The sequence below is a fragment of the Gopherus flavomarginatus genome, chromosome 2 (assembly GCF_025201925.1).
Source record: "Gopherus flavomarginatus isolate rGopFla2 chromosome 2, rGopFla2.mat.asm, whole genome shotgun sequence".
Lineage (NCBI taxonomy): Eukaryota > Metazoa > Chordata > Testudines > Testudinidae > Gopherus > Gopherus flavomarginatus.
This window is the reverse complement of record NC_066618.1, coordinates 126,148,228-126,161,849: the sequence shown is the minus strand read 5'-3', so window position 1 is coordinate 126,161,849 and position 13,622 is coordinate 126,148,228. Positions and strand designations below refer to the sequence as shown.

Here is a 13,622-nt window from a genome sequence, read left to right as displayed (position 1 = left end):
GAAAATGTGATTTTGCACCTCTACCTGGCAGACCTGGTTGAGGAAGCTGCCCCTCCCCTCCCCTCCCCTTCCCAAGGAGCCTGAAAAGGACCCTATGCTTTGGCAGGAACTGGAATCTGAGCCCAGTAAGTTATAATATGACCCTACACTTCCCAGAAATATCACCTCCTGCTCCAGTAATACATGACTGAAGCCTGCCTCCTCACCACCCTACTCGTGCTCCACCCCAGCCTGGTCCCCGAGCAAGACACAGCTGTAATTCAGTGATTTTATTGAAATCACATGAAGCACTGTATTTAGTGGAAGCTATAGCAGAGTGTTAATGAGCATCCTTGTGTCCCTGCAATTGACTAGTGATATTCCCTGGGCTGAGCCAACTGCAGGTGGGAAGGGATGGAGGGAGGCTTTTGAAAATGCCTGGCAGGGAAAAGAACAGTTTAACGATTCATGGTTTCTCAAAGGCTACCCATTGGGCTACCCACATTTGCCATCCTTGCCTGTCAATTACCCTTCTCTCCAAATCTTTCCACTGTAAACACCATAAACATTGCAACATTTTAATAAAATGAATGCAGCTATCTTATCACTTTTAACCTCAGACCCTTCCTTGTGGGCAGGAATTCACTAATGTTTAAAAAAAAAAAGGGTTCATGGCAATAAAGTATGCCATAAGATAACTGTTGATATCCAAAACACCACAATGAAAAATAGAGGAGAATTTTACTTAAAGCTCTTTGTATCTTTGTTAAAAATTAAGTGACAAAGGAAACAAAATTAAACAATTAAGATATTTGATGCTGAGCAGTGATTTAATGACTCCTCCACACCCACCAAATGGTTACCACTGGCAACTATAGCAGTACTCATGCCATGGGATCAATCATGCATATACCTGATAAGAACTGTGCGCTATGGTGTCAGAAAGAATTGTGAGAAAGGAATGTGTTAAGTCTCTCCCCAAACCTTAAAGAACTGTTTTTTTAATTACTTTAGCATTGCTGAAGTGCTCCCCATAAGCCAACCCAAAACAGAGCAGTTAATAAGTAATGAAAACATTGCTCAATGATGGCAGTACAAAACCACTGTCAAAGTTGTTAACATTGAGGTTCCTACCCCAGCTGTCTGCTTTCAGTTAGTACATTCACTGCAGGAGATTGAAACCCTCTGAGGTATCTGGCAACAGAAGTATGTGACAATGCTTTTTCAAGCAGCTCCACTGCATCACAACTGTGTATCTTGGCACAGTTCTAAGTCACTTGCTGGTTCCTCACTGTTCCATTATGTACACGCACACAGTATCACAAATTTTCCTGGCCTGCAGGGAACCAAGAACAGTGTGCACTTCGGAATCTGGCTACCTGCACAGGCCATAAAAACAGATCTGACTGTGAAAGCGTCTGTAGCCTTGAATATGTTTTGCAAAGCACAGCATACCATGATAATTCAAACTGTGTTGGCCACATTGGCATCCAGACAAGCTCAAAGGCATCACCAACAGGCTTTCAGACACAAATTCAGACACCACTAACATTCTGAAGCTATTCGGTCTGTAGTTCAATTCCCTTTTCCTTGGGTGGGTAATGTCAGGGTAATGCTTCAATGAGCCACAGTCAGAGATGGTATGCAGGATCACTCAAAATAAAGGTAGGCACAGAAACACTGTACATAGGCACATTATTTGGGGGGAATAAAGACCCTCTTCCCCACCTCCACCTCCAAATTACAACCTCGATCTCCTGAACACCCTGGTATCATGGATCTTTCTCCTGTGCCAGTATTTGTGTACATGAACTAACACTTGTGGTCCACCAAGCCTCGGAGAACCAGTGAATATTAACCTTTATGGTTCACATACTGGTCTCTTTTGGTGTCCTCTTTTGGTGAAATGTGTATTCTGTTGATGGCCTCCACACAGTTCACAAAACCTATCCTTTGTATCCTGCTATAATTTCAGGGATTTGGGTTATGGCAACCACCCATGAGTAGATCTCACTATTGGTAGCCTGACAAACCTGTACAGCCACCATCCTGACAGTTGACTTCCCAATTCTGAATTGGTTGGCAACTGACCAGTAATTGTCAGGTGTTGCCAGCAGCCAAAGGGTGATAGCCACCTGCATCTGCACTGGTATCCATTTCCAAAATCAAGTGTTCTGTTTCTTTGGGGTTTCTGCAAGCTGTTCTCACAACTCCCTGAAGTTCTGCTTCCTCATTCTGAAGATTTGCAGCCACTAGTTATCATCTCAGAATTCCAAGGCCACCACACTATGCTGGTTCTTCAGGACCAGAAGCAATGCTCCACCCATTATCACACCATTTCAGTTCTGTTATTCAACACATCTGTTCTATGGGTCTCAAGTGGAATTTTATTCCCCATCTGAGAATCAGCTGTCTTTGCTGTCTGAAATCTCTTTGGACCAATTCCACCCAATATTTGGTACTGCATAGGATTATATGTCCTATGAACAACAGCAGGAGCAGATCCACATCTTCATGGATCTGTTCCATGTCTCCAATGCAGTTTGACAAAAGGGAGAGATGACAGGAAACTGCTGTTGTCAAATGCATGAAGGTGGCATACAGTTCCAGCAACATATAGCAAGGTGGTTCCAACAAACAGGACTCTGGGATATTGCCCCTGAAAGATCAGCACTAACATTACATACTAAAAAGGGGCAGTGTGGATAAAGCATATTTAGACACTTGGCATGGATTCAAGATACATGCTCTATCAGGACACAGACAAGTAACTGTGTACACTTGCATGTGTAGTATAGGTGCTTCACTGCAGCCTGTGCATAGGTGCCAAACTCCATGAGAGACATAGGGCTTAGCAAATAACCCTCTCCTTGGAATCTCCAATTGAGCTAAGTTATTGGGCTCTATGCTAGGATACTTGCTTTGGTGAATACCATTCTTAGGTTCCTTAGTGAACATTTTGGCTTTAACCTCAGTGGGAGCAGAAGCAAATCTTTAAAAAACAAATGAACAAACAAAACCTTAACTAAATTATAAGATTATTTAGTGCTTAAGGTCCCAGTACAACAAGGGACTTAAGCATGTGCCTATATTTAATCACATGAGTAGTCCCATTAGGTTCACTGAGATTCCTTGTGTTTAAAGTTAGGCATTAAGAGCCTTGCTGAGTCAGGGCCTGAAGCAGGTGTTTGAGAGTCAGGATGCCCAGATTCTAATTTCTGGCTCTGCCGCTTTCTTGCTGAAACACCTCAGCAAGTCATGTAATCGTTCTGTGCCTCAGTTTACCCTTCTGTAAAATGGGTATAATAATACCAGCTTCACAGAAGTGTTATGAAATTAATGTGTGTAAAAGGAATGAAAAATGGTATATAAATGCTAAATATTAAATTTAGCACATAGTGGAAAAGCTAGATAATGTGGTACCTTCTATACACATACACACACTAGCACTGGCCATAAGAACCTCCCTTTTCCAGGTTTACATCTATAAAGGTACAGGTGGGAATTAAACTCACAAGTGCCACACAAAAAAGCATCAATGCTGAAAGTTTAGTTCTAGCCCCATCAGATTGTGATTAGATCTAAACTCCTCCAATGGAGGGTCTGATCACATAGGCTCTGAATAATTCCCTTTCCCTGCTGCCATCTTCCACTCCCAAACACACTATTTGGAGATCTTTCCAGTACCACCCAAAGAATTTCAGCCCTTATTCTCATTTCCAGGGCTTTTTGGATGAAATTATTAAAGTAAAAGTTAACTTTTCTTGGCATTTAATACAATACAAGAAATAAATTTCAAATTATTTGAAGGGCAGATTTAATGACAAAGGGAAAAAAAATACATCATTAAGACTTTATTAAGTTTGAGGTACCCTCACAACCAACCTATCTCTAATATACCTGCTATTCCAAATCATGTAAAGACAAAAAAGTCTTCTTACTGTGTGTATGAACTGAAAGCTATTTCATTCTGTTGTGTGAGAAATGTACTAATTAAAAGTCTTTACTAGTCAGACATGAACACAGAATAAAATGTATTTTAAATTATGCTCATAAAAGTTAAAATAAAATGTTTGTATGATTTATTTGATTGTCTTTTAATTAACTACAGATAAAGTAGGTGACTGCTGCAATGTATTCTTTCAATCAGAATATCTAAATTCCAACCTCTTATTAGCTTAATATTTAAAATTGCTTGAGATAGCTACAGATAGTTAATTGCTACTATTTATTTAAAAAAATATTATTATTTAAAGAACAGGCTATCCGCCCAGTTGCAATTTTGCATGCATGCCTGGGAAAAAGTAGGTGACATAAATCACATGCATAATCTCAGGAGACAATCATTTTAAATCTTAATTGGCTGCCTTTTAAATATCATTTAAGGTCTCGTTTTCTCTGCCTCTCTCTCTCTAGTTAAGAAGGTGTTGTGTCAAAGTCTATTACCTTGCTGGACGTCTCTCCCTTAAGTTTTTTTAAAAAATAGAACCATCAGCAGAGGTTTGAGAGGTCGATAAAGCTTTTAGATTTGGAGATGTTTTCAGGGAGCCCATTTCCTGCGGCTAAGAGTTGTTAATGGAGCTTAAGGAATTATCTTATGACTCGGGCTAGGAGAGCCGTATATTTCTTCGCTCCTGTTCCCTTGTCGAGGCTGAATATGCTGCTGTCAAACTCGCTTAATGAAAAGTAACGCGTCGCTGATTACAGTTTTATTTGGGCTCTATGTAAAAAGCACTGTTAATTTAGCATCCCCTCCTTTGTGTGTTTGAATTTGCCATGGCTGAATGATTTAAAGTCTCTCGGTTTCAGACCGTTTTCTCCAGGTTTTTTTTTTCTTTCCTCTCCCTTCTTGTTGATCTCCTCTTTATATTTCTGCTTTGTATATCTATCCAAGTGATATGGCTTTCTTTCTTAGAGCCCCTCCCCCCTGCCACCCAAGCCAAGGAACAGTTGAAAGTGATCTTTGACTTGTGCTATTGGATCAAATAGCAAAGATTAATTTCGCATAGTCTTTTGTTAATTCTTTATGGATGCTTTTGAATGATCTGTTATGCCTGACCGCTAATCTCTAGACAAGGATAAAAAAACACCCCCAAACAAAATTCTGATTTCATACAAAGAGCATCCTATATACCTGTAGCCTACAGCAATCAGGTCCTGTTAGATAGCCGTATTAGAACTTGTTTTACAATGACAGTGACATAGCATTAAGGGGTAAAGTAAAGTATTTTTCTAGTTTATAATATTGGAACGTTTTTGCCTTGAATATAACGTTATTGCCTTTATTTTAAATATTATTTGGGGATTTCTTTCCCCAGATTTGAATGTAAGTCAATATTGTCAGTTATTATCTCCAAGAGCATTTGTTACCATTTTTCAAAAGCCTGGCCACGATGTATGTGCAAGAGTGCAAAAGAACTCTATAGAAGCCAGACCAATTTTAATGCCATATTGTTGTTTCCTCTGAGGGTAAAATTCCTGTAATTATACACAGAAAGTGTGTTTTGAATAATTTAGCATTCCGTACATGTGTTGATTTTATGTGGTACAGCAGATTTAGAGAAATACATTATCTGAATTATATTTACTTCATAATGTTGTCTCTACATATGGTTTTGTGTTCCTGTCATACTCACTTGGCTATCATTGTATTGGATAATTAAATCTTCGGGGCCTCTCCCCATACATCCTCAATAACACCGAAGTTGAAATCTGCAGCGAAACATTAGCACGTACACACGTACTTACATATACAACACGTGTATAGACACACACGTACAGCTTTGCTTTAGCATAGCTACCACGGACTCCAGTATTTTTTCCTATGTGGTGCTTATGCTGTCCCATTTGCTTCTACCGCTGGTTTGATGGCGGAATACTTGCGCCCCCTTCCCTTTAGTCCCTTCTACCTTACGTTGGTTTTTCAAAAATTTGCTTTGTCTAAAGGGCTTCACTGGAAACCTCTCCGGCCGGCCTGCTGCATTAAAATTCCTGCCGGCCCAGACTCTAGCTGAGAACACTTCTCCCCAGAGACTCCACTTTCGCTATTACTGTCAAGTACCCTTGACTCTTTATTTTTGCCCTTTTATCTATTACAACTAATTCGAGTTCTTTTGCCCTTTTCAGTTTAAGACGTGGCTTTCTGTAAAGCCTCCCCCTGCCACCGAGATCTCTGGGTGCAGAGCCTTTAGAAATTGAGGGGTTTACTGTCAAAATGAAAATTTCACTTCAAATTATCTTGGCTGATGCACGTTTTCCAGGCCGGGGGCTCCTGTCTCAGCCTTTTGACAGCCAGATCAGCAGCGAGGTTCAGTGATCTCGATAATATCATCCAAGAGAGCGAAAGTCAATACAATGACAGGGAATATGACTGGATACAATCCAATTACAGCTGCTTTCAGAGAGGGGAAGGGTTTGATCTACTCCCCACACCCAGATTCCTTTATTCAAGTGCTGCACTAACCGGTCTCACTCTAAAGTTCGCGGGCTGGTGTGTTTTATATTTTAACTAGTTGCTGTCTCGAGATTTCTTTACAAACTCCTGGGGATAGCGCTCTGTTTCATTTCTGGTCTTTATTTTAATTTTGGGGGGACGAAGTATGGGAAAGGATGCAGGGTTTTAGTCATGTTCCTACTTCAATCTCATTATGAGCTTTTAACTCTTGCCCCCATCAGTTGATAGGGCTCCTCTGGATTATAAACTGCTTTTTTAAGAAGATTATTTTTCTTATTTCTGTCAGGTTTGGTTTATCATTTCTTTATTTTCCCCGGCCTGCGGAAAAGAAAGTTTGTTTCTACTCCGGGATTGAAAGGGAAATGTTTAAAACGTTTGTTATTTAACTGGTAAATTGGCAGCGAGACCTCCTGAATCACACGGAGAACGAGCTCTTTCTCTTGGCTGCACTCTATTTAATGTCAAAACGGTAAAGCATCTGTCCTGAAGTGCTGAAATATTCATGGAGAATCAACGATTCTTCATACTATCAGAGGAGCTTGAAGCTAAAACGGTTCTTTAAAATATCAAATTTTCCATATGAATCAATTGCTTCGCACTCATAAAAAGAGATTCCCCTGCCACAGCGGCAAACTCTGGGTCCCGGGGTGATTTCCCCCAGCCTAGTCTCCAAGATCCACCTCCCCCTTCTCTGTTCTCAGGTTTATACAGCGGACACTGTCTACCCTCACATTAGTGGGCAGCTGGAGTCTACTTTTTTCTCTCCTCCTTCTGTTCCCCCCCCCCTTTATTTCAGCAAATCTAGAGCACAACTACACTTCTCTCTCCTCTCACATTTCCTTCCTTCCTTCCTTTCTTTCTAATATTGTTTTAAAGGATGAATATTTAACTCCTGTTATTGTTTTTCTTTCCCCTCTCCTTTCCTGGACGACAACTGTCAAACTCAACAAATGTAATGATGGATGGCCCTGTGTTTCTCTAGCAGAGAAGGGCTCTTGAGACTGGACATCCATATTCCAGTGTAACACATAGTATTCATTAACACGGCGTTCTTTAACAGAGTACAACCTGGTAAATGTAATGCTCTACTTGAAAACATAACAATAACTACCTGTTCAAAGGAGAAATCTTAGACCGTTATTTGCTCAAGGATCTCCGAGTTTAGAACATTCTGGATTCCTTTACACAGACAGAGAGAAAAAAATAAGGCCCAATGAAAAAGTATCAATCTTTCTGATTTAAATAAATTTGTTTGTAGTTATGCTAGTGATTTATTGACATTTCATTAACTTTTTCTAGTATTAATGCACTCATCTTGACATTTCTTTAAATTACTGGAACACCCATGAACACACATTCTAAAACTGGAACATATTTATTTTGTAATGCAAAACGCCACCACTAATTTTTACTTCTGAAACAGACAATTTATTGGAGTGAACATACTTTTTTAATATATTTGTCAAGGTAAATTTGTGCAATAGTGTAAACTTGGTATAAGTGCCGTTCGTGAATTATATGGTAACAATGAAATCAGAAGGAAAAAATCTGAGAAGTCTTTATAACTAATATTGGCATGCCTTAAATTAAATATCAGAATTTAAATTTCTCGTTTGTAAACTTTTGGATGTAAACTTTTAAGTACGCCTACACAATAGTACGTGCTTTTAGACATGGAGTTAAATTATTTTCACGACATTGATCCCTTAAAGTCGCAGCCAACAGAAATTCTTCAAAACAGCAATGAATAAAGTCTGCCCGTTTAACTAAGCAAACTGAACTTTAAATCCTTATCTTTGTCATTTTAAAAAAATTATATTTAAATTTAAATTCTTCCAAATCTCTTTTCAGTGTATCCCACTCTTCAGGTGTTGGAAAGTTCTTTGCCACTTGGGGTGTTGTTAAGAACAAAACATTTTGCTTCCTGATTTGGGAAATGGAAGAAATTCTTTATTTGAGTCCTGGTGGGACAAGTTTGACAGTTGGCCTTTTAGCACGTTAGTACTGTTCCCAATTGAGCGTCCTAAAGATCCCGTTTCCAGAATGGCCCCTTTGGTGGTAGCCCAGGAAACTGTTGTGTTGCTCAAAGCTTGGTTCAAAGTACTGTGTCTGAATATGGGGTCATGAAACACCCCATCCACCCAGTTCCTGAGATTGGTGACTGGGGAATCCTGATGTCTGTCAATGACACTAACAGGAGCGGAAACTGCAACGGAGGAGGAGACTCCTTGGCGTTTCAGCATGCAGGAAGGATACTCAGTTTGGTTTAGAGAAGTGGCAGTGTGAGCCAGGGACCAAATCCTGGGCTTTGTCTCCAATATTTGTGGCCCCTGCTGGAAACACATTTTGGACTCACAGCTTCTCTGCCTTACATTGATTAAGTCTTGCTCACATTCGTCCACCACATTCTTGAGACAGTTTTTAGCTCTCTCCAGGTCTTCTTCAATGGTGGCCGCTGGGATGGGCGTCTTTAGAGAAGGCTCCTTGCAATGATCAGTAGCACATGTGTCGGCTGCCCTCATCTGGCTGCTCTCCAGATGCTGGAAGGGCTGTTTCAATTCGCATTCTGAACTCTCCGACTCAATAGGGTCAAAGTCATCCAAATCACTCAGTTCCAGCTCTTTTTCTTCTTTGCCGGTGGCCTCTGCAGGAATGGGAAAACAGTAAAGCATACGGAATAAATAGCACCACGGGGCTTCTTTAACGTAATACCATCTCTAAAGATCCGGAGTACTATTTAAAAGGGCGTTTCTAATAAAGAATACAACTGCAATTCTGAATATATGTTTCTTATGTGCAATTCATAAGTATCCTACCCGCTCATGCAACAACGCTCATAATAAAAACAGTCAAAAGGGAAACTGAAAACTGATCTGGCTACTCTAGAATTTTGCTGGTTAATTGTAAATGTATATTTAATAAAATACCATCATTTTTCTCATTCTTCATATTGTCTTCCTGTGACTCTTCCTCCTCTTCCTCTTCGTAGGATCTCTTCTCATCGGAACACTTGTTCCTTGGAGGCCAGGTCATCTTGTTCTCCTTCTTGAGCCTTCTCCGGGCATTGGCGAACCAGGTGGAGACCTGCGTGAGGGTCATCTTGGTGATGATGGCCAGCATGATCTTCTCGCCCTTGGTGGGGTAAGGGTTCTTCCTGTGCTCCTGCAGCCATGCCTTCAGTGTACTGGTGGTTTCACGAGTAGCATTTTTTCTTCGGGTGCCTCCATCCATGGTGCCATATCTGTAGTTCACAAGACATATATGACATCATATGTAGATCATGTCAAAGATACAGCGAGGTGGTCTTTGAGAACCTGATCCAAAGCCCACTGAAGCCAAAGGAAAGATACATGGAATTTGGACCAGGTCCTAGGAGAGAGCATTAGCTGTACCTTCTTCTAGCACTAATCACAGTCGGAGGAATACTGTATCAAAACCTGTGGGGTCGTAAAAAGCTTTTAGTAATGATTTACCCCAACAATTCAGTGGTAAGAAAGCAGCAATGATAACCTACCATTTTAAAATGAGAAATACTGGGCATAAGAAATGTTTTAATTCAATTGTACAATAACCTTTGAAGAATAAATAGAAAAGAAAATGTCTATTTTTATTTAAGTAAATGGCAAAGTCCATTTTAACAACTTGTGTGACAGAAACATCTTAGAAACGCATAGACCGCACACAAAAGTTCTGCTTTTCAGCTGTTTGATAAATCCTGCTCAGATAAAATACATTTAAGTGACCTCAGGGTGTAACTGTTAACAGAAATATATTTCCTTTTTATTTCTTTTATTAGTAATCTCTCCTACCCTTTTGTTCCTGAAATTGCAAAAACGTGACGCAGAAGACACTGGACTGCACCTGAATATTTAATGCACATCATCCAGGAAAGGTCATCGGCACCCAGTGGGCTTAAAAGGTTGAGATGGTTTAAGTGGTTTTGTGCTGTTTTAAAACTAATAAACATACCCAAGATAAAAGAACTGTTCAATTTAACACAATATAGGAAAAGCTAATTAATACAAAATTGGCTAATGGAAAGTATAGTTCCTTGAAAAGTAAAGGACCACGTGCTGGGTTGAGAGAACAATTTGTTTAAACATAAACATATACTTAGAAAAAGTTTCTATAAAATATTACCAAAGAACCAAGATAAATTGGTATGATCACTTCAAGTACTCCCAAGGTATTTAGGCCTCATTTGAGTTTTTCAGAGGTACTCCCATTTGTTAAAACATTCAGTTTACTATAGTAGAATAATGAAATTAATTGAATTACATGACGAAAAGGGGGACGTAGGATATTTGATACATAGTTTGCTAAAGTCAGGGGTCAGGCACAGGGTTACTGTTGTAGCCCCACAGCACTGCTCAGTGCTGACAAACACAAATTTGTGGTTATTTAGCCTGTCCCCCTCTCCACCGCCCCTCCCCCCATGATTGATTTAGTGTTAACATTCAGAAGAAAGCTTTGGTTTTTACTACACTGCTTGAGCAGCCTGCCCAGTAGGTCCCTCTTCAGTCTCCAGGTAATATACAAATGTAAGGTTTGTCAAAGGAAAAATGTAGGCTTCCATTTTGTCTAATTATTTATTTGCCTGTCTTACCTTGATTAATAATTCATTGTTAAAGGACACAGTGTTTCACTGTTTAAAATGTCTCCTGCTTAGGAAAAATCACTCGTCGTTACGTCTGTTTAATTGTTTGTTTCTTACCTGTCATATTGATACTGACTGAGTGTGTGATCGTAGGGATAGTAGGCAGCCGCCTGGGTAATACCCGCATGCGCAGATCCACTCCCATCCTTCGCGTCGAAACTGTTCTGTAACACAAAATCGAGTCTGTCCTTTCACCAGTTCCCACCCCTAGTCCCGCCGCCCCGTTTCTCGCCTTAGAAGTGGTTAAGGGAAGTGAATTGGCTTGTTACATTTATGGTAAAATGTAAAACAAATGTTACAATGTTGCTATGGAATATATTGTTTTCCACAGCAGTGTTTGGTTCCGAAACAATTGCCTCGTATTTGATTACAATAATGAACCGGTGTCCCTTCTTATTAACAAGTAGTCTCCTAACCGAAATAACTAGGGAAAGCTTAATTCACAGTTCCCTTCTCTACAGAACCGAGAGCACATTACATGTATTAACATCATAAAACAATGACATAGAAAGTGAGAACAAGCGTTTAAACTTTTAATAACATCTTAGCTACTAACAACTATCTCCTTTAATTAATCGGAAATACAATGTGCAAAGGAAATGAAAGATGAATGGCAACTTTACTGCTGTGGTCTTACAGTAAGATATGTTTTGGCTGTAGCAAAGGTCTGGAATTTCAGCAGTCAGTGAAATCAATACACACATTAACCCATGCTATAATGATGCCAAAGAAAAAGCTCATTCCAAGGTATATGGATTGTTCTGCTCCTCTGTATATGCAACTTTGAACTACCAGTCTAGCTATATCGTTCATTCCAGTGTCGTTCATCAGTTTCACAGAACTGTCTTTTAACTGTAGTATCATGTAACTGCTAAGCATACTTATAATTAGAGAGGCCGCTAAAAAGGCAGAGCTATGCGTCGATAGTCAGAAAATAGGCTTACGTAAACAACTACATGTATTTAGGTATTTAGTAGAACTGCTTAAAGTGGTCTCTGTTCGGAAAACATGACTGACTTAATATAGCAATCTAAACATAACAGCCTGTGAATGTTAGTCTTAGTGAACAGTTCCAATTCAGAAGCGAGGGGAGAACACAGATTTCCTCTAGGGAGGACTCCAACACGCAAGCCAAGAAGCGAGAAGATATGTTTTCATTTATCTTTTGAGCTGGGATTTGTTTTACTAATGAGTGACAAGAAGATTCTAGGATTGCTTACCAAAGAATAGAAGGCAGAAGCTTCAGTGCCATAGGTAACGTAGTTTCCATAGCCCTGGGTACTTGTGTAAGGATTTCCATAGACTCCTAAGGCAGCTGCAGAATTGAGCTCGTGTCTGGCTGTGGCTAACAGCCTGCTTTCGTATACAGGACAATAGACTGGGGTCTGAGCCGAGGCTGCAGCGCCTGAATCTGTCAGAGTCCTGCCACTAGACTCACAGCAAGTTGTCAGGGAATTGGTGGTCATCAGGAACTAAGGGAAAGGAGGAAAACTTTTTTAAAACCTGCAGCTAAGTTTAGACATTTGTTTCCTTTAATGGCAGAGGAAATTAAGGTTTCGGGAAATGTACAGATTAGATATTTCATCAGTTAAAAAAGGAAGACAAAACTCTCAAGTGTTGATGAAAATCTCTACAAGGGGGCGGCTACGTCAGGTTTTCAGGCTCCTTATACTAAATGCTTTTAAAAGTAACTTTTTATAACGGGTTGTACAAAGTGTTGACATCATTTGTCTTCACTTGCAGCACAATGCTCCCCATCTGCGTTTTTAAACCTTTTTTTTCTAAATCACTCATGCATATTTATTTTGACTGCAGATTTGTAACAGCCCTACATACATATATTATTAAACTGCGGGTTTCAAATATCCCATTATGTTTCTACAATAGATATTTCAGTAACTTCCCTTTTCAGTGTGTAAATAGTAAACCTAGTCCGGAAGATAAAATATTATTCTTGGAGGGTTTCCATCCCCCATCTCCCTTCGTCTCGCATCCCCCGCCCCCCCGAACACCCTAAATACTGTATGCTCCTTTCGTTTTACAAATATGCACACAAACTTAAATGTCTTATAAACAGACTGAGTGCGTAATCAATTTCACGCTTTCACGTACTATAAAGGAACACTGCAGCTTTTAGCACTGAACGGTAGAAATCAATAATGACTGAAATTCAATCAATTAACGTTTGCAGACAATCGAGTCTTACCTGGGGTGCAGAAGAGTAAGGGTATCCAAACTGAGGATATGACATGGTACAGAGGCTCCCAGTTATCTAGAAACAAGGAGAGACGTCTGATCTGCACGCTATTGCAGCCTTGCTCTGCACTGTTGTACCAATTGATTGGTAACCACAGGTTCCTAGATGCTTATAGGACGAAGCAGAATACCATATTTAATTTACCTACATGAATCTTAAACTTTTTTAGCTGAAAATATGTATAATCAATGTAGCATTTTTTCTACAGCTACAAACTAGAAGTAATTTCTACATGTGGACTCAGAGATTGACAAACGTGGCGACAGAAATAAATG

General features: G+C 39.8%; 1 protein-coding gene across 1 annotated transcript; it reads right to left on the bottom strand.

Annotated features, from left to right (window-relative positions):
• Positions 1-8,334: 8,334 nt before the first annotated feature.
• Positions 8,335-13,341, bottom strand: IRX4 (iroquois homeobox 4). Its single transcript, XM_050938236.1, has 5 exons — positions 13,297-13,341; positions 12,311-12,562; positions 11,148-11,254; positions 9,361-9,674; positions 8,335-9,077 (listed from the first exon to the last, which is right to left on the bottom strand). Exons 1-5 carry the CDS (start codon positions 13,339-13,341, stop codon positions 8,335-8,337), a joined length of 1,461 nt encoding a protein of 486 aa, XP_050794193.1.
• Positions 13,342-13,622: the final 281 nt, after the last annotated feature.